The sequence below is a fragment of the Moschus berezovskii genome, chromosome 8 (assembly GCF_049115385.1).
Source record: "Moschus berezovskii isolate FMDL1 chromosome 8, NW_MosBer_1.0, whole genome shotgun sequence".
NCBI classification, from domain to species: domain Eukaryota; kingdom Metazoa; phylum Chordata; class Mammalia; order Artiodactyla; family Moschidae; genus Moschus; species Moschus berezovskii.
Genome location: NC_142467.1, coordinates 14073509 through 14100819, shown reverse-complemented (window position 1 = coordinate 14100819; position 27311 = coordinate 14073509). Strand labels below are relative to the sequence as shown.

Genomic DNA, 27311 nt, shown 5'->3' with positions numbered 1-27311 from the left:
AACTCCAAATTTGTTTGACACAAAGTCCCCAAAGCCCATTAAGCACCAAAGTTTTTGTAAGCCGTGAATACATTTTGCTTTTCTTCCACTTTATACAGATACATTTTGGATTCATTTCTATTCCTGATTGAACTTTAGAACTATAGTATGATGGGTGAAAAAGAATGCCCCCGTTCCCTAGCCTCCCCGCCAAAGATGTCCACATCTTAATCTTGGGAAGCTCTGAGTTTATTACTTTACAAGGCAAAGGAGAGTTAAGTTTGCAGATAGCATTAAGGCTGTTAATAGCAGACCTTAAAATGGGAAGATTATCCTGGATTATCCAGTTGAGCCCAATGGAGCCACAATGGTCCTTAAGAGGGGGAGAGAACCGATCAGAATGGATGGATGTGAACGGATCCCACTGGCTTTTGCTGGATTTTGCTGGCTTTAAAGATGAAGGAAGGGGCCCCACCTGCCAAGGAATGTGGGTCACCCTCTAGGAAGTGGATCTTACCCAGAGCCTCTGGAAAGGAATGCAGCCTGATTTTAGCCCGGCGTGACCCATGTCAGGCTTCTGGCCTACAGAACGACAAGCAAGTAATGTTATATACTTAAACCATTAAAGTTTGTGATAATTTGTTACAGTAACAGCTTCAAAATAATCCAAGTGCACTTAGAAATAGTTAATCTGACCACTTGCTAAGAAACCGGTTACTACAAATCCCACAATGCTTACCTCTGAGGAAGGAGCTCTAAGCTTCAGACAAGTTAGTACAAATGCAAGTCGAGTTACTTAGCAACAAGAGTATAAACAGCTTCAGAAGCAGCCAGGTGGAGAATAGGATCGCCCACGTCTTCCAGACTGTGTCCCTTGGTACAAACTTCTGCATTTTTTTACTTTAAAAAAGAACAGAGTTAATTTGAAAGACATGTAGAAACCATCACTCATGATAATTTTCTCATTTATGGGAATTCATTGAGTGATAAAAATTGAAGAAACAATGCCTCTTAGAGAGTCCCTGAGTAAAGATAATATCTCAATCCACAGTTAACATCTCTTTGGTCACAGATTCATTTGAAACTCTTTTTCGAAACATGTACTTATATACCTACACACACAGCTTTGCACTTTTTTTTGTTGGCTTTACAGCCTCCTAAATGTTTATCAACTCGAGTTACAGCAGCTGGTTTAAATGACTATTTTCATGATATCATAGTGGATATCAGTGAGAAATAAACTTCTCGGAAAACATTCATCCGATAGAGCACACATTAGCACACTAGAAACAACATTATCTCTATTCTGGTTAACTCTGAGGGACTGGATTTTCTTCAAAGGGCTTATCTTTTTGCTTTGTCGTCAGCAGGATCTAAATCCGGAACTTCACCGGGAAATCCTACAACTGTGAGCGCTGCGGGAGCGACCTTCTCAGCGGCAGGGCTCCGAAGTATCACTTTCAACAGAAGCATCTTGGAAAAGCTCGCCGTGGAAAGTGTGGCCAAGAAGTGCTGAGGGGGACGCAACAAGTCACAGTGAGGTGCGGGGAGTGAAGGCAGGGGCGGGGGCGGCGAGACCCTCCTCCTCCTAAATGCTCACCTTTGGGCTTGCTGGTTTTGTGTTTTTCATTCGCTCATGCAGATTAGTAACAGAAAACTGAAAGGTAAGACTGGTGGCCACAGGTCAGATGCAGTGGTTAAGGCAGTGTCTCTCAGTCTTCTCGGCTCTAATCGACCGACCCATCCGGCCGAGCTGCTGTGAAGGGCACTGGGCAGAATTCCCTGGACCCAGGCATTGTACCCAGGGCAGGCGCTATTGTTATTATTATTCCAAAGCGCTTACGTGGGGATGGAGTCCTTGCAACGCTAGAATGTTTCACTTTTAATGTGGCCTTAGAGGTGGACTAATAGACTTCCCTTCCCTCCTTTCCCCTCCCCCTACTTTGCAAAATGAAGGATCAAAGACCCAATTAGGTTGAGTGATTAGCCCAAGGCCTGCAAAAGTAAACACCAGAAAAAGAACTGGGCTCTCATTCTTCTGATTTTATAAAACATAAACTAGTGCTTTTTAAAAAATACTTTTTTCAGCAGTATGGTTCTCATGGTTCATTGCTTTATTAATCTACAGCAGTTTTCCATCTGTGTCAAAAAATAAAACCAAACTAATGGACTTTGCTATGTTTTGAGAACATAGAACGAGAATTCTCTGTGCCCGTGAATGGGAGCATTTAGTGAGAAGCCAAATGAAAACCAGCAGATCTCTGAAACAGCTCTTATAATTCCTGGATTAAGTATTTACTTTTCCTCAGTCTACACGTGACAGGTCAACCATGGAGACACACAAGCTACACTGTGAAAATCTAGAAGAAAGGAATGTAAAATACATGGCTACGAAAATATCGAAAACATGTAGCATGTGTTCTAGACGCTTTGGAACAGCCCTTAGTCGGGAGAAGCACGAAATTCAGGAGCATCGCTTCCCAGCCCACAAAAGAGGTAACTGAGAGCCCAGCGCTGTCCCTGCATGGCTGCTCACGCAGCAGAGACCGGCCTGCAGCTTCCCTACGTCAGAGCATTAAAGGTTGTTTCCAAGAATGACGAACAGGGAGCGTGCAGCGGGGAGCTAGTGCCTGCTTGAGACTGGAAACTCTGGGCGCGCGCATGCGTGCTAAGTCACTTCAGTCCTGTCCGACTCTGACCCTAAGGGCTGCAGCCCGCCAGGCTCTCTGTCCATAGGATTCCTCAGGCAAGAATACTGGAGTGGGCTGCCACGCCCTCCTTCAGGGGATCTTCCTGAGGCAGGGATCGAACCTATGTCTCTTGGGTCTCCTGCATTAGCAGGCGGGTTCTTTACCACTAGTGCCACCTGGGAAGCCCATACTCTTGCGGGTGGGGGATAATTGTGTAGAGCCACATTGGAGGAGGAAGCTGGGAAGCTGAGGCATTGTGCAGAGAGACAACTCAGAAGCAGCAAAAAATGGGATAGAATGTCAGGATCCAAGTGGGAGTCAGATTATGGTCTGTCCATCAGAAATTACACAAAACTAAGGTAATACATCTTTCGCTCTCATATTTATGGCTATGTCCCCTGAGGTAACTGGTGGTTGCTGCTCTATGAAAGTCTTTTAATAAATCAAGAAAACTTTTCGGGAAACAATAATTGGCTCCGAACATAAAATAGTCACTGAAAAGTGATCAGTTTTTGGTGAAATGTCCATAAAAGGAATGGTAACTTATGTTTCAAGCAAAGGAATCAAAATGTACAAAAACAAAAACCCCCGATCTGTTAATTTGGCGTGATTGATGCAATTTAAAGAAGGAGCTGTGTATCCTCTTGAGTGTTGATGTAAAATTTATTATTGTTTAGTACTATGTTCTGATTTATAGTGTGATTTCTCCTGTGATCTGTGACTCTTTTGAAGTATATGTTTTTAAAACTTTCTTAAAGTTTGAGATATGTGAGCTATTTTGTTACTGATTTCTCATTTAATTGCACATTGGTCAGAGAATGTAATCTGTGTGATATCAGTTCTCTGATAAGTGTTGAGTTTTATCTATAGCTGAGTATATATTCAATTTCTGTGAAACTTCCATATGTGCTTGAAAGGGAAGGATCAGTTGAAAGTTCATTTCCAGAAAGGATTAGTGAGTTATTCTTTAAGGCATTTGCCAGAGGCCTCTCTAAAATTAATTCTCCATGATAATATGAATTTGTTATGTAAACCTAAATGAGAGCCAGTTTATTATTGCAAATTATCAGGGATTTTTTTTGGTGTGTGTATGATCTATCCTGATGTCTTAAGGAGTAGAGAATCTACCTGCCAATGCAGGAGACACAGGAGATGCGAGTTCAAACCCTCAATTGGTAAGATCCCCTGGAGGAGGAAGTGGCAACCCACTCCAGTATTCTTGCCTGGAAAATTCCATGGACAGTGGAGCCTCGTGGACTATAGTCCATGGGGTTGCAAAGAGTCAAACACAACTGGGCACGCACACACTATGATCTATCGAGTGCAAATTTATGAAATTTTCTGATCTGTTGAAAGGCATCAGGATATGCCATCTCAAAATGTGTCATTTCGGCATATTGATTATTTTTCACTTCCCAGCATCGGGGTCTTTTCCAATGAGCTGGCTCTTCCCATAAGGTGACCAAAGTACTGGTGCTTCAGAATACCCGAGTCTGATTCTTTGTAGTTTTCATTTCTTTTCTGGAAAGGTCTCTGTGCACATTAAAAAAAAAAAAAAATCAATAAAATCTGCATGCTTTTCCTCTGGTTAATCAGCCTATTGTCAGTTTAGCTCACATGCCCCATTTACTGAGCTTAAGAGTTCAGTTTTCAGTTCCTTCCTGTGAAGTGTGTGGCCAGTCTTGTCAGCATTTCTGTCTTAAAACACACACACACACATCCACTAGCGCACACGCCTCTAATGTTCTCATTTAAAAAAAAGTACTATCTCTTGATTTCTAGATGTTGACTCAGTTTCTTCATTTTGAAGACACTATGCAGGGTCTAAAACAAACATTCTGCAGGTAGAATTTGGCCTGTGGGCTGGCAGTTTAAGACTTTTAGGATAGATGGCTTAACTTAGAGTTCTTTATCCTGGGGTCATTTTGTTGAAACTTGATAACATACATGTTTTCCATTTAGAAACTTAAAGTGATTTATGAATCGGGAAAAGACCTTTTCCTGACGTAAGAATGGATATCTCAATTTATTCTCAGAGAAATTCAGCCATTTCTCTGTTGAGACTTAGGGTTAATGTACCAGCTAATTCCAGAGGGAGTGAACTCTGCTGGTTCCCCCCACGCCCTACCAGCAGAAAGGGTAGGTCTCCCTGTGACAGAAGAAGGCAGTCCTGCTAATTAACTAGACATAACTTGCATACAAAATTAGATGTTTGTGTTAGACACACACGCACCCATTTCTGTGTAGCAAATGTCAAATATTGATCCTTTCTCTATGAAGCCCAAATGTCCACAGGATTTTCACCTCATAATATGTTGGAGTGTAAAGGTCCCCAAGAGCTACAGAGATTTGCAGACCGAAAAATCTGCCCTGCCTCTGGTTCTCAAAGAGCTGCTTGTGCAGCTGAGATCAGTGCCTTGCTCCAGCTGATCCAGGCTTCCTTTCCGGTGCCGGCCTCCCAAGTGATCCAGGTAATCTGAGCCCCCAGCTCTCAGGCTGGACCATGCAGCCCTAAGGAAGCCATTCCTTTCTCCTGGAGGTGATGGACATCAATCGGGCAGGGCCATGTGTTCAAAGGCCAGCTTCGCCTTCTGTAGTGGCTGTAAGAGGCCTGCTAGGAGCCCTTTGAAATGCCAGGGCACACTGCTGGCTAGCGGGGCAGGCACTCAACCATGTGACAGCTGGAACCCATTAAAGTTGGCAGTTTTTGCCCAAGAGGCGAAAGTGCCTTTACGTTGGCAGGGCCAAGGACTTGGCTCTCACTAGACCGATGCTTTTAAATGCTTGAGGGAATTCCAGGCAAAGGAGGTACGCCTGTTCCCCAGAGCACTGTTTCATGCCTGAGCAGCCTGCCTATGGAAGTAATTAGGTGCTGTCTTGATGGACTTCCTCTCAGCCTAAAGACAGTTCACTGTGTCCAGGAACAGCTGTCCACAGAGCACAGGGTTCATTCTGCGAAAATTGCCTTGAAGGAAAATACCCTGAACACAGTGAAGGTATCCAAACAAGGACGGTGTGGTTTCCCTTCTATCATCATTGTAATGTTAGTATCCCCACTCCATACTATCTAATCAGTGTGTAGAGGGAAAAAAAAAATACAGGACATAGTTCTGAGGGCATTTTTTCTTACCATTTTCCCATTTCTTCATTTTAAAGTGCACACATGACTGTTATAAAAGTATCTTTAAGCCTTGTTTATTTAAAATAAAAATATTAACGTTAATGTAACAATAGCAAAGATGATTAAGAGTATGATTAAATGCTACCTAATATAGCAGTGGAAAAAGCCTGAATATGAAACAGCATATTTTCTTCTACAGAAATAAAGCATGATCACAGGAGCTAGAAATGGGGAGTCAGAGTTCTGTTCCAGTCCCACAAGGTGCTGGCTGAAAACAAGGGCAGGTGATCAACTAAGTTGTGAAATTGCTGTGCCCTATATTCCATTCTTGGAGACTGACTGGACATTTTAGCACATTACAAATGCTCTCTGGTTAAGGAAGCACTAAAAACTACATTTCCCACATTCCCTTGCTACTGTGACAAAATGGGTTTCCTCAGTTAGCTGCACGGCCATAAGACTGAGTCCAGAACTGAGTTAAGTCAGAAGAAAGACAGAAGGGCACAGGGCACCTGTTTTACCTAGTCCAGATGTAGCAGGTACAGGTTGACTTTGAAGCCGAGAGTTCTGGAAATCACTTCCTGTGTCTGGATTTATAGCAGCGCAGGCATTTCTGGGATTGCAGAGGCAGCTTCTTGATCCTTAGATGTCAGCTAAGGCATGTAATCCTAGAGTCAGCAGTTGCCATAACAGCAGGCTCTATAGCACAGGAAGCTCAGCTCAGGGCTCTGTGATGGCCTCCATGGGGGGATGGGGTGGTGGGAGGGGGGTCAAAGAGGGGGAGGATATATGTATACATATGGCTGATTCACGTCATTGTACTGCAGAACCTAAGACAACATTGTAAAGCAATTATACCGCCCCCCCCCCCCAAAAAAAAAGGTTGGCTCGGTCAGTGCCAAGAATAAAATTGGCACTTTGCTGCTTGCTTGAGCGAGCCACATGGTGCCTGACGGAATGGGCTGTTGGAAGTCCTTAAGAAATTAACATGCAGTAAATGGCAGAAGACTCAGAGCTTTAGAATGTTTTCTAAACTTCTTGAGAAACCGTGTTGTCACAGTCTGTTGACAGGTTGCTTTTACCTTGTGGACGTATGTTTCCCAAATCATAGGTAACAGCTTCTTTTACTGCTAAAGAGCTGCCTTTGGGAACTTGCAACCTAAATTTTCCTTTGAGTGCTAAGTAGAGCAAGCCTGTGCTGCTAACTAAGTTTAAGTTTTGACTTTTATAAAGTTATATTTAGTTAAGAGATTTGCAATAGGTACTTATACTGCAAGGAGATCCAACCAGTCCATTCTAAAGGAGATCAATCCTGGATGTTCATTGGAAGGACTGATGCTAAAGCTGAAACTGCAATACTTTGGCCACCTCATGCGACGAGTTGACTCACTGGAAAAGACTCTGATGCTGGGAAATGTTGGGGGCGGGAGGAGAAGGGGACGACGGAGAATGAGATGGCTGGATGGCATCACCGACTCTGTGGACATGAGTTTGAGTGTACTCCGGGAGTTGGTGATGGACAGGGAGGCCTGGCGTGCTGTGATTCATGGGGTCGCGGAGAGTCGGACATGACTGAGCGACTGAACTGAACTGAACTCATTAATTATAATGACAGACTACTTTTTAAACTCATTGGTGATCTATTTGGAAATATAGCAAACAGACACCCTTCGGAAGCACCAGTCACTTAAGGTTCTAACTGGCAGGAATGGTTTGTTTCAGGACACCTAGGTAACCACATGTACTAGTGGTGAATTTAATTTCCACCTTTGTGGACTCCTCACAATCGAGTGGCTCTCAAGCAGAAAGTCTGAGAACTTCTAGCTCTCTTTCTTCATAAGGATTTTCAGACTTTTTCTGCAAATTCTGCTTTCTTCCCTTAACTGAACCTAAGTTCAGCTGTGAACCGTGACTTTCTTCTCCTGTCTTTTTTTTTTTTTCCCAAGGTGAGGGAAGATAAAGTTGCAAATATTTAAGCTATTCGCAGTGATAATTGACCCTAAAACATATTACAGGCAGGAATCTGCACTTCCCTCAAGGTTAGCTGAGCTTTTCCCCACACGTGCCCGTTGTCTTCACAGGGTGGTTCTTATGTGAAAGGATCCGACACCCAGGGATGCTTGGAGACTGACATCGTGCTGCTTGGTGAGGTGTTTGCTGATGTGAACCATTTCAAGAAACAACTGAGAGAAGGGTTGGAGACTCTGAGAGAAAACTTGAGGCGAACTGCATATGGGAACAGGTCTGGGTGAATGCATGCCTGTGAATTCTTCATTTCAAAGGTGAAAAAGACTTTCAGAGAAAACTCTTAGCACAGGAGACCATTACTGAGTAAGGTTACTTGTATAAGTGAACATTAAATTCTTGGGAGAAAACTTGGAGAGATTGCCCCAGGGGCTTTTTTTTTTTTTTTTTTAAGACTTCTAGCTAAACTTTCAAGGAAATTCATGAATTTGAGATCCTATGATTTAAGGACTAATTATATCTTCTCCAATGCACCTTTATTCAATTTCCATCTCTTGGCTGAAATCTGACCCTGAGGAATGCAAACAGGAAGGACTGAGAAAGGTGCCTCCAAGAAGGAAGAATCTTTGGAGACACATTTGTCTGATAAACATTCCCCTCAGCAATGTCCTGGGGTCGTTTGCTGAAGTGGCTTTGCTGACATTACACGCACGCTTTCTTTGCCCTCAGTGTTGAATTAGCCAGCTAGTCAGAACTTTTTTTTTTTTTTTTTGGTGAGTTACAAAAAGAAAAGAAGAAAGAAAAAACCTTGACACGTTGCTATTTTTCTATTTCAATTTTACATCTTCTGCTATTTTATTCCATCTAATGAATTGTGGATGAAAAAAAAATGCAAAAAACTATGTCGTAAAGTGAGCAAAACATTTTAGGGGGAGAAAAACAGACCAGGCTGTGTGCCACTTCAATCCTAAAATAAGATCCATGTTTTAAAACTACGTCCCAGAACTGTTTATTAATTTAAATAATAGATTCATTACCAAGCCCTTGCTTCAAATTAGCATACAGAACTAGCTTGAATGTGTCTTTTAATGAAAAACACCACCTTTAGGAATAGCAAACGCCTACTAAACTGTGGTAGTTAGCAAAGACGTCAGACGAATGGCATGATGGTGACTATAATGAAGCACGCTGGGGCTGGAAAGGCAAAAAGGGGAATGATGGAGTTTCACATACGATTACACTTTGAACAGGGAAAGACCACCTTTAAGAAAAGGAAAAAAAAGAAATAGGAGAATGTGTTTTTCATTTTTACCCTTTCCTTCTTCCAAGTTTTCCCCATTAAATTTGTAAACTATAGGTTACATTATATCATTGTTATTATTTATCAAAATAGGACAGTTAAAGTACTCTCAAGGCACATTAAAAATAAGAGTTGGGGTATACCCTTTCCCTGGTGACCGTATTTGGAAGTAAAATCTTTGTCCTTCATTGTTATGTCCTAATTCTATACTCCCTGCCCATTCAACATCAAAGACCCTAATTGATGAGCTCTCCCTAATTCCTTTTCCTCTCCTCTGGATCTCAGGCAGGCACCCTTCTCCTGGACAAAATATGCTTGAAGCTTTTATTTTGTTAGATTTCTAGAATGAATTTTGAAGTAGAACCTATGAAAAAGAACAGCTCTGAAAACCTTCATTTACTTGCTCTAATTGTTCCTGAAAACAAGCAAGCTCATTTTCTAAGCTCTGTTCCTTCTATGCTCATTAAATAATTTAATTGAAAAACCTTTAAAGTTGAACCGAATTCCCAGGTAACCACCATTCTTTCCTTCGCGTTTATTAAATGCCTATTCTTTTTCTCAGAGTGATTTTTCAAGGGGTTATGATGGTTTTAGTTCAGCCCAGAATATGCCTTATCCCCTATTTTGTTTTGCTGAACAATTTTGGCAAAAAAAGGAGCATATTTGTAGGAAGAATGAGACTTTAAGGCAGACTGAGTGGAAAGGATTGTGAAGTCAGGAAAGGAGGTAGATTGTCCAGGATGTTCCCTTGTACTAATATCGGTATGCAGCAGTTGCTTTTTCTGGCAATATTCTCTGCTTTTCAGAGCAACCAAGACCATACTGTGACTCACTTGAAGGGCAAATTGAATTAAAAATGGAAAAGAAGCAGATATGTGAGTCTGACAGTTGGTTTTGACTCCCACCCACTGAGAGAGTAAAAACGTTTATTGTTTCAGTTGATACCTGGTTTTTGGTGATATATTGTTTGTTGCTGTTATTCTTAAAGCTATTCAGTTACTTTATTTTGAAAGATGAGTGTGAGAAAAGCCTTTCTCGTCCTTTGGAACAAGTCCACATCTTAACCTACCAGTAACAGCAACTGTTCTATGTCAGTCATTTTCTGGGCCCTGCTTATTAATGAAACCTCAGGAGACTTGCCCCGTAAGCCCAAGTTACTAGAAATCGTTTATGCGCCAGAGGCATAAACGTGTGTGCTCTGCACACACTGGTGTGTTTATTATTGAAAACCACAATGGAGAAACATATTCTTAGCTTTTAATAAGACACTGCTGTAAAAGATGCATCATGTCTATAACTTGTAAGTTATGTTTGTGATTGGGATTTCTGCCCATTAGCTCTTATTTCTAATTGTTTTGATTTAGAGATCTTAGAAAAACAAGAAGCTCTCTTTATATTATCAGGTCAGATAACTTAAGACCCTTCTCTGATACGTGATCCTTTTAAAGCCACATGACAGGACAGAGTTGTCCTGACAAGACATGGCCAAGACAAACATGTTGATGACTAGGATGAAATATAGTGGACAGTGGCAAATATATCATCTGAGGACTCATGACCAAGCACTGCTAGGATCCATGTCCCATTTCTACTGATATTAATAGCAATAATATTTTAAGATACTAATTGGATGGTAAGTTTCATGTAAATTAGCCTAGGATAGTACTGACATGCTCATTCATCTTGACCCATTCTAAAAGTGATCTGAACTCCCCAGTTGATTCAATACCTCATTTAAGCCCTCTGGCCCCCACAAGAGTACACTTTACCCACATAGGACAGTGTCTACCGAACACAGAGTTTTTATGTTGAGCATAGCAAAATCTGCCTCTAAATGATGACAGGAGTGTTAGGCTACTGGTTTCTTTAACTCCTTTTCACCCTCCCTGACTGAGAGAGAAGGATATACTCATGATAGTAATGATTTAACATATTCCTTTGGGGTGTGTGTGCTCAGTCGTGTCCGACTCTTGTGACCCCATGGACTGTAGCCCACCAGTCTCCTCTATCCATGGGATTATCCTGGCAAGAATGCTGGAGTGGATTGCCGTTTCCTCTTCTAGGGGATCTTCCTGACCCAGGGATCGAACTTGCATCTCCTGTGTCCCTTGTGTCTCCTGCACTGGCAGGTGAATTCTTTACCACTGAGCCACCTTCACGTTCTTGACATTTAGAGAAAAGTGCTGAGGGGTTTTAAAATTTCAGAAATCTCTGTTCAGTTTAAACGAAAGGACATTATATTCGCAATTGTTTTTTTCATTTTGGATGATGCCTTTTGCCTTTCAGGTCACTAAGTCTCTTCTGCTATATGTAATTTTTATTAAATTTTTCTAGAAATCTCTTAAGTTCAATTATTTTTTTGGTTCTATAATTTCCATCTTTTAATATATAGAAGATCTATCTCTGGTTTAATTTTTCATCTTTCTGTCTCCTTGTGCTGCCTATTCCTCTGTTCACTGAACATATTAATCAGTTAAAATCCTCATCCATTTATGCCAATATTTGGATCACCTATGGGGTCTGTTTCTACAGTTTGGTTTTCTTCTTAGTTTAACATCTTGTAGCCCTGTCTCTTAGAATTCGTTGTGATTTGAAAACCCATTTCTAGTGATTTAAAGATTAAAACCAAGGCCCTGTGCATTAAACATCTTAGATGTTTCAGCTGATGGTCTCTTTTTCCAGAGAGGTGTATCCTTTCCTCATCAAATGGATAGAATAAGAGTTGAGCACCCTGGTCGCACCCCCAAACCCATCGACTAAAACTATTTGGAGGTGAGCCAAGGCATCAGTACTTCTTTCTTAAGGACCTCCAGCTGTCTCCAACATGCAGCTGAGTTCCTCAGCGTTACAGGCCAGCTGCTTCACAAAGTCCTTTCCTCTAACCTTTGTCTCCACAGTCCCCGAGACTAAACCCTGATGCATGTCATCTCAGCCTGGACAGACTATCTACACCTCCATTCAACTTTTCAAGATGACATTTTGCTTCATTTCATAACCATACCTGTCCCAGGCATCTTCAGAATTCAGCAGATGTTTGGAGGGAAAAGCAGGTCATATCTTGAGTTCAATTCTCCACCCTTCCCTTTTCATCATGCTTGTGATTTCCAAGTCTTTGCATTGCTTCAGCCCCATAAGCTTGACAAAGTTCTACTTGTTTCTTGAGCCCCCAAAGCTTCTCCTTGTCCAGTCTTTATTTCAGCTTCTTGTCTATTTCTCAAATTGGCATATATCCCCAGGAAACAAGGCAGCAGACTATGAGTCCATCTCTCCACGATCTGCTGCCCCAGTCCTCAGTAAATCCTGACCTTTCTAACGTCAGCAAGCCTCCAGTACCTCTAAAACACACGTGCACATAATTTTTTTAAATCCAGTTTTCCAGTTGTTCCCAATGAGTACTGGTTGGCTATTAACTATTCCACTGTACTCGGAAATGTAAGTCTAGTTCTCTTATTTTATTTAATCATACTCATAATTAACAGTATGTAATGCCCCAATCCACCAGTCCATTCTAAGGGAGATCGATCCTGGGTGTTCATTGGAAGGACTGATGCTAAAGCTGAAACTGCAAACTTTGGCCACCTCATGCGACGAGTTGACTCACTGGAAAAGACTCTGATGCTGGGAAAGGCTGGGTGCGGGAGGAGAAGGGGACGACGGAGAATGAGATGGCTGGATGGCATCACCGACTCTGTGGACATGAGTTTGAGTGTACTCCGGGAGTTGGTGATGGACAGGGAGGCCTGGCGTGCTGTGATTCATGGGGTCGCGGAGAGTCGGACACGACTGAGCAACTGAACTGAACTGAACTGAACTGAATGCCCCAATCCATGTTTAGGTAATAACTCATTTAAACATTATTCATCATCTACTATGTGTCAGATACTAGGGACAGAACAGTGAACAAAACAAACAGTTCCTGCCTTTGTATACCTTATACCCCCATGCGAGAGAAATAAACAATATAATGCCAAGTGGTAGTTAAATACTATTAAGAAACAAAGCAGGGTAAGGAGATCGGGAATAGGGAAGTTCTTGTTTTAAAGAATGGCCAGGAAAGGCCAAATGGGGCAGCAGGGACCTGAATGAAGCTGGGATCCAGCGGTGCGAATTATCTGAGTTAATTGTAGTCTAGAGAGAGGAACAGAAACTGCAAAGGTTCAGGGAAGGGAACACCCTGGAGTGTTCAAGAAAGGGCCAAGGGAGCAGCAAGGCTAGAATTAGGTGAAGGATGGTCAAAACTCATCTCGTTTTTCTCTTTTCTTTCTCTAATCATTCATACAATGTCATGGTCCTTTTCTAAGGATACTAATGGCAAAGAGAACACCACTGTCTTTAAGATTCAGCTTTTTATGTACTGAAAGTCTTCACAGCCATTCCTTTGAGATCATGGCCTACTATGCTGTCCTACGCCTTCCACAGGTAAGGTTTATTTGTTTGGTTTCACAAGAAACCTTTAAAATGGCTATTGCTTTACTATGTATTTATGGGGGACTGACCACATTCAGATACAGTACTGAGCTAGGCTTCTGGCAGAACTAAATTGCTTACTGGTTTTGGACATCACTTTTTTTTCCCCCTGCAGTGTATTAACACCAGTTATCCTTAAGCTACCAGTTTTTAAAAAGGAGGATCAAGTATTAACTAAGTTGTCCAATATAGCAGGGGCCTTCCAAGGTGGTGCTGGGGGTAAAGAACCCACCTGCCAATGGAGGAGACATGAGAGACCTGAGTTCGATCCCTGGGTTGGGAAGATCCCCTGAAGGAGGGCATGGCAACCCACTCCAGTATTCTTGCCTGGAGAATCCTGTGGATAAAGGAGACTGGCGGGCTACAATCCACAGGGTCGCAAAAAAGTCAGACACAACTGAAATGACTTAAGCATGCACGCCAGTATAATAGAGTGGAAAAAGAACACAGAACACGTTTGGACTTCGCCAGCAAGGAGCTGCTTTTCATTTATTTATTTTTTAAATTGAAGGATAGTTGCTTTCCAGAATTGCGTTGGTTTCTACCAAATATTGATATGAATCGGTTTACATACGTTCCCTGTCTCTTGAACCTCCCTCCCTAAGATTTTGTGGTATCTAGAGTGAGATATGAAGCATAATCACTCATAAAAGGGGAGATAGAGTATCTCCATTTTAGGCATAAATATGAGGGCCCTACTATGGATTGGATGTTTGTGTCCCCCAAAATTCACACTTTGAAACCCTACCCCAAGACATGGTCATCTTAAGAAGTGAGGCCTTTGAGAGGTGTTAACAATTAGGTTTAGATGACATCATGGGGGTGAGGCCTGTGATGGGATTCATGCCTCTTGTTAGAGGAGACACCGAAACTTCCCCTCTCAACCACATGAACAGGGAGTGGGAAGTCAGCCTTCTCCACCTCCAAGGTAAGCCAGGAAGAAGGCTTTCACCAGGAACCAAATTTTCCAACACCGTGATCATGGACTTCTCAGCCTCCAAAACTGTGAGAAAATAAATTCTTTCTGTTATTTAAGCCACCCAGTCTGTGGTATCTCAGTAGCCCACGCAGACTCTCAGATGACTAAGGGATTTATATAGATGTAAATGTAGCCTCTAGAAAACTTGGGGCTTGAGTGTAAGCGTCTGCTTGACTGAAACATTGGTATATTCTCTGCAGGGCGAAATGCAGAATGGAAAAGGCCATAGCAATTTGTGAGCCCTGCTCTGGCTTAGCAGCAGGTATCAAATACGTTCATTGATCTATCAACTCATATACTCCATTAAACCATCATTTCTGGAATACCTACCACGTACTGTATGGATGTGAGAGTTGGACTGTGAAGAAAGCTGATCACCGAAGAATTGATGGTTTTGAACTGTGGTGTTGGAGAAGACTCTTGAGAGTCCCTTGTACCGCAAGGAGATCCAACCAGTCCATTCTAAAGGAGATCAGTCCTGGGTGTTCATTGGAAGGACTGATGCTAAAGCTGAAACTGCAAAACTTTGGCCACCTCATGCGACGAGTTGACTCACTGGAAAAGACTCTGATGCTGGGAAAGGTTGGGAGTGGGAGGAGAAGGGGACGACAGAGAATGAGATGGCTGGATGACATCACCGACTCTATGGACGTGAGTTTGAGTGAACTCCGGGAGTTGGTGATGGACAGGGAGGCCTGGCATGCTGTGATTCATGGGGTCGCGGAGAGTCGGACACGACTGAGCGACTGAACTGAACTGAACCATTACTTAACAATGAATTCCATAGGAGCTCAATATTTTTGCTCTTTGGGGCTCATGTTTGGTAGAGGAGAGGTTTGTGAGCCACTAATCCTTAAATATTTCCTTCCTATCTCTGTGTCTTTGTGCTATGCGCCTCCTGATAAACATTTCTTGTCCCATCCTACGCTCAGCCTTGAAAGTTTCTCCTTACCCTTCAAGACCTGGTGCACCTCTGGTGAACTTCCTTCCCTCATCAATCCTTTCTGACCTGCCTTTCCTGCATTCCCATGGATTCCCCATGGTTTGCTGCTGGAACATGATCCCCTTATATTGCCACTGTGCATGACTTTGGTTTCCCATTGCATTTGGAGGTCTTTGAGGATAATATTTGCATTTGCGCCTGAAGTGAAAGTGAGTCACTCAGTTGTGTCTGACTCTTTGAGACCCGTTGGACTGTTTGGACTGTATAGTCCATGGAATTCTCCAGGCCAGAATACTGGAGTGGGTAGCCCTTCCCTTCTCCAGGGGCTCTCCCTAGGGATCGAACCCAGGTCTCCCGCATTGCAGGCGGATTCTTTACCAGCTGAGCCACGGGGAAGCCCAAGAATACTAGAGTGGATAGTCTATCCCTTCTCCAGTGGATCTTCCTGACCCAGGAATCGAGCCGGGGTCTCCTGTATTGCGGGTGGATTCTTTACCAATTGAGCCATAAGGGAGCCCGCATTTGTGCCTAGAACTTTATTATTTAATAAATATATATTGGAAAAGGGAATGAATGAGCATAGCATTGATCCTACCCTTTCTCAGCCAGACTCCAGTGGAATATGTTGACTTTCTTAATCTGGTTCTTTATCAGCACTGTTGGACAATGTGCTGCTCATATTAAAATTCTGTTGTGCTATAATTTGTCAGTACATATGTTCTGCATGCTTACCATGTTCTAAGAACTGTGTTAGGCCTGGGGGCACAAATATGAATAAGACATAGTAGTTGACTTTATAGTCTGGAGGGCCTTACAGTCTGGAGACACACAAATAGGTCATTTTATTATAATATCATCCACATTGGCAGAGATAAGGAGAACTCTGAGATAAGAAGGGCTACTAGGAAGGAGGGTGTGACTCAGCCCAACCTGAGTTTTTAGTAACCCTATGATACTCTTCCTGGACCTATGATAATTTTTAAATGCTGTGATTTAGCCTGCACCTATTACATGGCATATATAATTCTCATTGCCTTAAGATTAATCTGATACATGAACCTGCACAAAAAACCTGAAAAGAAGCTATTTTCACAGTTTGAATATTTAAAAACTGAGCCTTAGAAAATTTAAGAAACTTGCCCACATTTATATAGTTAGTAAATATAAGAACTGGGATGAAAATCTAGGTCTCTCTCATTGTGTAGGTCCTGTGTAGCTGACATGAAATCAAAGTTATATAATAGATGGTACATACTGGGCTTGAAGCCAGATCTCAACTCTATTTAATATTATCTGTGTGAACTTAGGTAAATCATGAGAAACTCTGAAGCCTCGTTTTTCAACTATAAACTGAGATAAGAAACTTACCTCAAGGATAGTTTTAAGAATTAAAATATGAGATTTAATTTCAAATCACATAGCATGCAATTGTGTTTGGTTCAATGAATATTTATTAAGAAAAGATACTTCCTTCTCCTTAGGTCTCACCATAGGCCCATGAAGTTCTCGTGTTTGTGTAAAATGCTTTTTATTTTCTTGTGTGCAGACTTCAAAAGCACAATTGTTAGCCATCTCTTGAGTATTTTGAGAATCTGAGTTTATATCAGTAGCTCTGAAGCTAGAATGTCTCCCAGTGGGGCATGAGTATATTTTTACTCTGGCTTCTAATTCCCCTGAGTTCTTGAGCACAGTTGTGTGAAATGAATTTTTAAAAGACTGAAATTATTATGTAACCCTGCTTCTCTCCACTGATGATGGGGAATAGGTTTGACAGGAGATGAGCAATTCAGAGAAGTCCTAGGATTCCAGGGAATTTTAATGGGCAGCTAAATGTTGCCAGTAATTGTCAGAGCAAGACTCAGATGATCACGTCAAATCCTCACAGACATCTTAATATTATTCCCTGCACATCTCACATACATGCAAGACAATTAATAGTTTGCCCTTTCTGCCACAATGAAGCCCAAAGCCATGAGGTTTGATAAGGGTGTGGTTGACAGTATTTCTGCTCCAGATATGATTCTCAGATCAGCAGTAGCAGCATCACTTAAGAACTTGTTAGACAGACATACGGAATCTTGGGCACCACCCTAGACCTACTAAGTTGGAAACTGCATTGCAAAAGATCTCCATGTGACTCTTGTATTCATTAAAACCTGAGAAGTATGGAATTAGCCACTGATTAGGAAGCATTTGGGCTCAGATCTAACCTGTGATGCAGGATAGTAAGATGGCAATAGATGGCTTGACTTCCTAGCTGTGTGACTTTGGGAAACTTAATTTCTCCAACCCTATTTCCTCATTCGTAAATGGGAGATAAGAATAGTTTCCATATCAAGAGTTGTTAAAGAGTAAATATGTTAATAACATAAAGTGCTTAGAATATTTACTTGACTCATGGCAAGGGATCCAAGTATGACTGTTCTACAAATGTGATGGTGACAAAATAAAGTCATCTAAGTCACAACAGAGTAGAAACAGACAATTACAAGTCTCAAAAATAATTTAAGTTCAGTTCAGTTCAGTCGCTCAGTCGTGTCCGACTCTTTGTGATCCCATGAATCACAGCACGCCAGGCCTGCCTGTCCATCACCAACTCCAGAGACCACCAGTTTAGGTTTCTGTCAGTGAAGAATCTTGAAGTTGCTACAGAGGTGGTTTTGAGTAGATAATCTCTGGGTCAGCCAAGACATCTTATCAGATAATAGGAAAAGGTCATCAAATATCTGATATACCTATGGTATACCAAAATTTAAGTTAAAATATTGCTGCTTCTATCTTTTATCATCATAAACCTGAGTTTTTGTCTAAGTCTGTTTGCTAAAAAATGTTAGACCGTTAGTAAAATTGAAAAGGTATTTTAATAGTTGTAAAAAAAGGACTGTACAGATACTCTTAAAATTAGAAATCCAGATAAAGGCATAAAGCTTTTTTTTTTTTATGGTATTTTACAAGTAAAATAGTTACTTGCCAATTAACACTGTGTATTGCAGAATCTAAATGTGCCATGATTAACAAGTGTGTCATTGTGTGACAATTTAATTGGGCAGGACAGGTACATATAAGGGTATACAAAATAGATTCATATTAGAACTGCTAATTGTGTCTAATTAGGAAAATTTAAGTAGATTATGATAAAAGATACTGGACATTTATATATCATACAGTTAGAATAAGCACAACCTGACTTAATGATGTTTTATGAGATTTTATGATGTTTTATGAGTAGTAATGAGATATAGATGTTTATTTGGTCATGCTTGCTATTTAATCTAGTCTTCCTCCCTCATTAATATAGTGCTAACTGGTCATGGAACAACAGACTGGTTCCAAATAGGAAAAGGAGTGCGTCAAGGTTGTATATTGTCACCTTGCTTATTTAACTTATATGCAGAGTACATCATGAGGAACGCTGGGCTGGAAGAAGCACAAGCTGGAATCAAGATTGCTGGGAGAAATATCAATAACCTCAGATATGCAGATGACACTACCCTTATGGCAGAAAGTGAAGAGGAACTCAAAAGCCTCTTGATGAAAGTGAAAGAGGAGAGTGAAAAGGTTGGCTTGAAGCTCAACATTCAGAAAACAAAGATCATGGCATCTGGTCCCATCACTTCATGGGAAATAGATGGAAAAACAGTGGAAACAGTGTCAGACTTTGTTTTTTTGGGCTCCAAAATCACTGCAGATGCTGATTGCAGCCATGAAATTAAAAGACGCTTGCTCCTTGGAAGGAAAGTTATGACCAACCTTGATAGTATATTAAAAAGCAGAGACATTACTTTGCCGACCAAGGTCCGTCTAGTCAAGGCAATGGTTTTTCCCGTGGTCATGTATGGATGTGAGAGTTGGACTGTGAAGAAAGCTGATCGCCGAAGAATCGATGCTTTTGAACTGTGGTGTTGGAGAAGACTCTTGAGAGTCCCTTATACTGCAAGGAGATCCAACCAGTCCATTCTAAAGGAGATCAATCCTGGATGTTCATTGGAGGGACTGATGCTAAAGCTGAAACTTCAATACTTTGGCCACCTCATGAGACGAGTTGACTCACTGGAAAAGACTCTGATGCTGGGAAAGGTTGGGGGCGGGAGGAGAAGGGGACGACGGAGAATGAGATGGCTGGATGGCATCACCGACTCTGTGGACATGAGTTTGAGTGTACTCCGGGAGTTGGTGATGGACAGGGAGGCCTGGCGTGCTGTGATTCATGGGGTCGCGGAGAGTCGGACACGACTGAGCGACTGAACTGAACTGAACTGAACTGAACTGCCATAGGTTGTTTTCAATTTGACCGAAATGCGTCTTTTAAAGTCATCTCTATTTTTGTAAATATAATCAATTCCTTCAAGTGTCCAGGTAGTAGACTGTCTTCTGAAAATATATATATACAGATAATAACCACTTAGATAATTAAACAAGAGATTGTATAGGTTCTTGTGCACAGAGCATAATGGTATTTAGTTTATATGCTGGATGATATTTGCAAACAGTAGTGAAATTTGCTTCTGAGAAATAAACTTCCTCTGCTGATAGATGCAAAAGATTTTCCTGCACTACTATTTGCTCCGTTTGAACTGCTCCGGCACCATAGTGTCGGAGTTTTCTCTTTGAATCACTTGGGTAAACTGTGATAACTCTCCTAAATACAGAAATGGTTTGTTTTAAATGCTGAAGTTCTAACTAATCAGAGTAACATGGCTCGTTGGTACCGCGGGAAACCAGGAGAGGAAAGGAGGGAGAAAGTCTCACAGTTGTCTTTGCTCCCTGGTGTTAACAGGTTTAAAACTTCACCTTTACCGCAAGCTATACCTCTGCAAGGACAGTGATGAGGCCCAGCTGTGTGCCTTGGCCCTGGTACGATACCAAGTGGATTTCGTCAAGGCCTCCGTCGTAAGGGTGAAGGAGCTCATTCGTTTAATGATACATTGGCTCAGGACATCATTTGCCAGCCCCACCGAAGAGAACAAGTATGTCACCAGCACGTGGTACCCGTGAGCCTTTCGATTTTCATGTTCCTTTTCTCTGTTCTTTCAGGGCCTACCTCTCTCTTTGGTGGGCAGAGCCAGTACGGGTAGAAAGGGAAAGAGAGAGAATGAAGGCTGTTATAAATACGGAGCATCTGTCTTCTATTATTCCAAGTATAACATAGCAATTTGGTAGAAACCAAAGAATAGAAACCAGAATATTCAGTGGCATAACCAGATGGCTTTCTGCAAGGAAGGAAGGCACAGGAAAGGAAAAGGGAAACTGTTAGCACGATCTGAATGAGTCCTTCCGTGTTCACACCTGGTGTGCCTTCCACTGTGGCCAATTCTAACAGAGCAGAGTGGTCCTCGGTGGAGATGGGCCGCCTCAGAAGGTGACGATGTGTCTGTTTTAGTATTTTTCCCTCACTTAGGTAGTAGCAGACTCTAATGTATAGTAAAGGGACGTGAGGGAGACTCAGATACTGGTTTTAAGTACTTTACGATAATCTTGTGAAAAACAGAGCTGGAATATAGTTGTGTGAATTCTCCATTTGGCAGTAATAGCAGAGACAGGGGGTTTACTATAACATTTATATATGGCCATTTTCTACATGGAATAAATCTTCATCTTTATGTGAAGTTGTTAACAATCTTGATTTGTTCATCTGAATCACACACTCTGTTTACTCTGTATGTTTCTCTGTTTAATACTGATGATAACATCAGGCAGTTTGTGAAAATATACATTACTCCTGTGTAGTTACTGCCTATCTCTATGCATCTCTAACCAGCCTACATATTTTTTTCTCTTTTGGTTGAGTAGAAATTTACTAGTGAAAATAGAAAAAGCTAGTGAAAACAGAAAAAAGCAATAAACCTTCTTACCTTGAGGAGATTCTTCATCAGATGACAAGCCCAGTTTTGAAATCCAACAATTATTTTTTTGGTAATGGAAAGCATTTATAGGTCTGCAAGAAGAAACTTATCTATTAATGTAGCAGAAAAATCATTCTAAGACTTAAAAAGGTGGTATTGTGGGGAATTTGGACCACATATGTTCCAATACGATAATTGGTTTTCTATTTTGGGAAAGTAATCTGGCAATGTGTATTAAGTATTTATTATGTGTTAAGGATTTTAAAATATTTGAACCATTTGTCAACTTAATTCCCCTCTGAGTTAAAAAAAAAAAAAAGGTAATTGAAGTAAAAAAAAGTATTTCTTATTATTTGGTTTTAAAAGAAGAATTGAGGACATTTGTATTAAAATATCATTAAAAAAAGAGTATGCAAAATAAAGATTTTTAAAAGAGAGATCAGAAATACTTAGATGAACTATCCTTCAGTTCAGTTCAGTCGCTCAGTCGTGTCTGACTCTCCACGACCCCATGAATCACAGCACGCCAGGCCTCCCTGTCCATCACCAACTCCCGGAGTTCACTCAAACTCATGTCCACAGAGTTGGTGATGCCATCCAGCCATCTCATTCTCTATCGTCCCCTTCTCCTCCCGCCCCCAACCTTTCCCAGCATCAGACTCTTTTCCAGTGAGTCAACTCGTCGCATGAGGTGGCCAGAGTATTGCAGTTTCAGCTTCAGCATCAGTCCCTCCAATGAACACCCAGGACTGATCTCCTTTAGAATGGACTGGTTGGATCTCCTTGCAGTCCAAGGGACTCTCAAGAGTCTTCGCCAACACCACAGTTCAAAAGCATCAATTCTTCGGCGATCAGCTTTCTTCACAGGCCAGCTCTCACATCCATACATGACCACGGGAAAAACCATAGCCTTGATTAGACAGACCTTTGTTGGCAGAGTAATGTCTCTGCTTTTTAATATACTATCAAGGTTGGTCATAACTTTCCTTCCAAGGAGCAAGCGTCTTTTAATTTCCTGGCTGCAATCAGCATCTGCAGTGATTTTGGAGCCCAAAAAAATAAAGTCTGCCACTGTTTCCACTGTTTTTCCATCTATTTCCCATGAAGTGATGGGACCAGATGCCATGATCTTCGTTTTCTGAATGTTGAGCTTCAAGCCAACCTTTTCACTCTCCTCTTTCACTTTCATCAAGAGGCTTTTGAGTTCCTCTTCACTTTCTGCCATAAGGGTAGTGTCATCTGCATATCTAAGGTTATTGATATTTCTCCCGGCAATCTTGATTCCAGCTTGTGCTTCTTCCAGCCCAGCGTTCCTCATGATGTACTCTGCATATAACTACCCTTACAGAATATAAATCACATAAAAAAAGTAATTTGTATAAGCATACTCAGAATAGTGCTACTGAAGATAATGAAAATTGGGAAGGAAAATTTCCCTGAGGTGCAGGTAAATTTGTCATATAATTTTGATGAACTACTGTTCAAGAAAAGTTTGGGAAACATGGAAACATTTACATGAAACAATTTCAAATTACTAAAGCAGGATCCAAAATAATATGAACACATATCAGAGCTATATAAATATATATGTAATAATGGTATAAAAATGTGAAGTAAAATAGTTCAATGCTTATTAAGTCTCCCCCACCCCCACTATATTTTCTTTCATAAAATATGAAGAGCATCTCCTGCTTGAGTAACTTTCAACCATGATTTACTTTGGGCATTTGGGAGCATCAGTAGGAATGGATTTTAAATCTTGTGTTCATTGTTGACAACCCCTGAGGGAAAATCACAGGAACTGAGCTACTGATCGTCTGAAATCAGTGAAATGATTCACTGTTCATTACCAGGACAAGAGATTTTGTCTACTTTTAGTTTTTTCTATTTCCTTCATTGAGGTAAAAACAAATGTTTAATGTAATAGTAGGAAAATGCTACTCTGTTTTCCCTAAATTTTATTAGAGGAAAAAAATTGCATGATTTTGCAATATATCATCAAAAGATATTTCTATGACTAATGAATGCCAAGGCAGTAAAAAACATATTTGGATATCAACCACCACGAAATCCTAAAATTCTCATGTTGGGTTTTTTCCTCTTTTCCTCCCAAGTTTGTTTATCAACTTTCATTTTTTCCCCTGATAAATAAACTACAATTTAAAAGACTTAATGTGAAAAAAAGCAAACACGTTTCTTTCTTCATCCTCAATCCCCAACTCCCAACAATGTGTTTAGAGCATATTCTCCAAGTTTGTTTTTTTGTGTATGCTTAATTTTTTAAAATGTATTTTCTGTTTATCGTTTTAAATTTTTTTCAGTTAATCTAAATCACTGCGGATGCTGATTGCAGCCATGAAATTAAAAGACGCTTACTCCTTGGAAGGAAAGTTATGACCAACCTTGATAGTTTATTAAAAAGCATTACTTTGCCAACAAAGGTCCGTCTAGTCAAGGCTATGGTTTTTCCTGTGGTCATGTATGGATGTAAGAGTTGGACTGTGAAGAAAGCTGATCACCGAAGAATTGATGGTTTTGAACTGTGGTGTTGGAGAAGACTCTTGAGAGTCCCTTGTACCACAAGGAGTTCCAACCAGTCCATTCTAAAGGAGATCATTCCTGGGTGTTCATTGGAAGGACTGATTCTGAAGCTGAAACTGCAATACTTTGGCCACCTCATGCGACGAGTTGACTCACTGGAAAAGACCCTGATGCTGGGAAAGGTTGGGTGTGGGAGGAGAAGGGGTCGACCAAGAATGAGATGGCTGGATGGCATCACCGACTCTGTGGACATGAGTTTGAGTGAACTCCGGGAGTTGGTGATGGACAGGGAGGCCTGGCGTGCTGTGATTCATGGGGTCACAGAGAGTCGGACACGACTGAGCGACTGAACTGAACCGAACTGAACTGATATTAGATCTGTACATTGTGAGCTACCTTGTTTCTTGTACAGGACAATGCTATCTAAAATAGAATGTGAGGTTCAAATATGAGCCTCATATGCAATATGATATATTCTAGTAGCCACATTAAAAAGGTAAAAAGTAATCAGTTCAGTTCAGTCGCTCAGTCATGTCTGACCCTTTGCGATCCCATGAATCACAGCACGCCAGGCCTCCCTGTCCATCACCAACTCTCGGAGTTCACGCAAACTCATGTCCATCGAGTCGGTGATGCCATCCAGCCATCTCATTCTCTGTCGTCCCCGTCGCCTCCCACCCCCAATCCCTCCCAGCATCAGACTCTTCCAGTGAGTCAACTCGTTGAATGAGGTGGCCAAAGTATTGGAGTTTCAGCTTTAGCATCAGTCCTTCCAATGAACACCTAGGATTGATCTCCTTTAGAATGGACTGGTTGGATCTCCTTGCAGTCCAAGGGACTCTCAAGAGTCTTCTCCAGCACCACAGTTCAAAAGCATCAATTCTTCGGCGATCAGCTTTCTTCATATTCCAACTCTCACATCCATACATGACCACAGGAAAAACCATAGCCTTGACTAGATGGACCTTGGTTGGCAAAGTAATGTCTCTGCTTTTTAATATGCTATCTAGGTTGGTCATAACTTTCCTTCCAAGGAGTAAGCGTCTTTTAATTTCATGGCTGCAATCAGCATCTGCAGTGATTTTGGAGCCCAAGAAAAATAAAGTCTGACACTGTTTCCCCTGTTTCCCCATCTATTTCCCATGTAATAGGTGAAGTTAATTTTAATATTTATCCAGTATATCCAAATATTATCTTTGCAATATGAAATCAATGAAAAAATTACTTACATGTTTTACTTTCTTTTATTTCTTGAAAATATAGTATATACTTAAACTAGCCACATGTCAAGTGCTCATATCCACATAAGGCTGGTGGCTGCCATCTTGGACAGTGCAGTAGGACATGAATCATGAAATCATCTAATTAGTCCCCTACTGATGAACATTCCAATATTTACTATTTCAAACAATAAAATAAAAAACATACTTTTGTTTATATCTGTCTTTGAGTACTTGTAGATATTTCTACAGAGTGAATTCATAGAAGTGAAAAATGCTAGGTCAAAAGGATGGAACAAGTCAAATTTTAATAGAACTGACTCAAAAAATACTTTATTAATTCAGAGTCTCATCTATAAAGTGTTCATCTCCTCACAAACTCACCAGTGTTGGATATTAGAATTCCTGCTTTTCGCCAATCATATTGATGGAAATATTGTTATTATTTGCTAAGAAGTAAGATTGAGAATGAAATTTCTTCTTCTGTTAATTGCCTTTAGAGCTGGGATTTTTCTCGTAACTGAATAAACTTGTCTTCACTTTCTGGGTTCATTCTCTGTCTAGATTTCGGAGACTTCCCTCCTCTTACCCAGTGGAGCTCCTCACCACACGTATCTGGGAACAGGAGGAGAAGCACCTGTCCTTCAGCCTGGTGCAGGGAATGAGGGCAGTTCTCAAACTTCTGGTTCATTATGCAGATATCGACGTGGTTTGGCACAGACACTATCATCGCAAGTTCCCCATTTTTGTAAAAGTTAACCAGAAGCGCACAAGGTAACTATTTATCTTCCCTACCCCCTTAAGATATAGGAAATGGGTTTGTCATCAAGGAAGGAAGTCTGGAGCAAAGAGTAGCTTTAATGGGATTCAGTGTAAATGAGACGGCCCTGATTACTACAAAGTCATTTCCTTTAATTGCTTCTCACAGAACTTTAATTCTAAAGTGCGAATTAAGAGGAATTTGAGCAAAACGAATAGAATGTGGTTATAGACAACAAGTGAAGTGGAAATGGAAGACCTAATCCTGGGAGGACAGACTTCCTCAGGTGGGAAGGGAAAATGAGTAGGAGTCAGGGTTGGTGGGGCAGAACCAAGAGGCTGTTTACCAGCAGGCATGGTTGGTCCTCCCATGGTTCCCAGAGATTCCTTTTCTTAACAGAATTCCATCTTTAACTCCAACATTCCCCTCTTCTACCAATATGGCGTCTCTGGTGGTTCAGACGGTAAAGAATCCACATGCAGTTCAGGAGACCTGGGTTCAGTCCCTGAGTTGGGAAGATCCCCTGGAGGAGGGCATAGCAACCCACTCTAGGATTCTTGCCTGGAGAATCTCATGGACAGAGGAGCTTGGTGGGCTGCAGTCCATGGGGTCGCAAAGAGTCAAACATGACTGTAAGCACACAGTACAACCATCCGGCAAATTGAAACTGGTTTAGAAATGGAAAGTGGGAGGTTTGTTTTGCTTTGTTTTAGGCCATTCATTTTAGACCCCGTAAATCCTACTGTCAATGTGTGTGACTCCTGCAATGCCTGGGATGAAGTTGCCCATGTGGCGAAACTCAGCTTACAGAAGCCTCTCCAGTGGAGTGAGAGCTGTGCCCCCCTGGCTTTTCACAGATGCCTGGTAAACTGGGTGAGGAGCTACTTACTATCCTTGCATTTCTATGGAGAAGTAAAAAGGCTTCAAAACATATTGCCAAGAAGAACACTCTGGATGAAAGGCAATGTGAAGAAAATCATCTAAATTTAATTCACCACTTTAGTGAACCCAATCTTTAATAAACATCGCTTAAGATAAAGGGATCTGCCTCAGTGTTTAAAAGAATTGAATTCCCCTCCCCCATTTTTTGGATTCACTTGCTTTGGTGGCCTTGTGACCAGAAAACATTAAAAAAAAAAAATCCAAGTGTCAACGGTAAACAAATAAATAAAACCCCCAGATCCATTGAGAGATTAACTGAAAGGGTAAAATAGCTCCCATTTTTTAGTTTTAGTTCACTAAAGTTTCAGGTTGACTTTTCTTTTTTAATATTTTATTTTATTTATTTGGCTGCATCAGTCTTAGTGGTGGCATGAGGGATCTTTCTTGCAGCATGCAGGCTCTGTAGCTGTGGCACGTGGGCTTAGTTGCCCTGTGGCATGTAGTATCTTAGTTCCCTGACCAGGGATCCAACCTGAGTCCCCTGTATTGGAAGGCAGATTTTTAACCCCTGGACCACCACGGAAGTCAATCCTGTTAACTTTTCAATTCTGACAACCAGGT

At 41.3% G+C, this 27311-nt stretch overlaps 1 protein-coding gene across 1 annotated transcript in view; it reads left to right on the top strand.

The window, feature by feature from the left end:
• Positions 1-26955, top strand: part of LOC129559324 (uncharacterized) — a 33824-nt gene extending 6869 nt beyond the window's left edge. The window contains 11 exon segments of the mRNA XM_088839286.1: positions 436-579; positions 1357-1509; positions 2289-2475; positions 4950-5140; positions 7872-8032; positions 13357-13454; positions 13457-13474; positions 20222-20411; positions 25613-25822; positions 26522-26626; positions 26628-26955. Coding sequence (XP_088695412.1) covers positions 436-579; positions 1357-1509; positions 2289-2475; positions 4950-5140; positions 7872-8032; positions 13357-13454; positions 13457-13474; positions 20222-20411; positions 25613-25822; positions 26522-26626; positions 26628-26676 — 1506 coding nt within the window. The 3' untranslated portion in view covers positions 26677-26955.
• Positions 26956-27311: the final 356 nt, after the last annotated feature.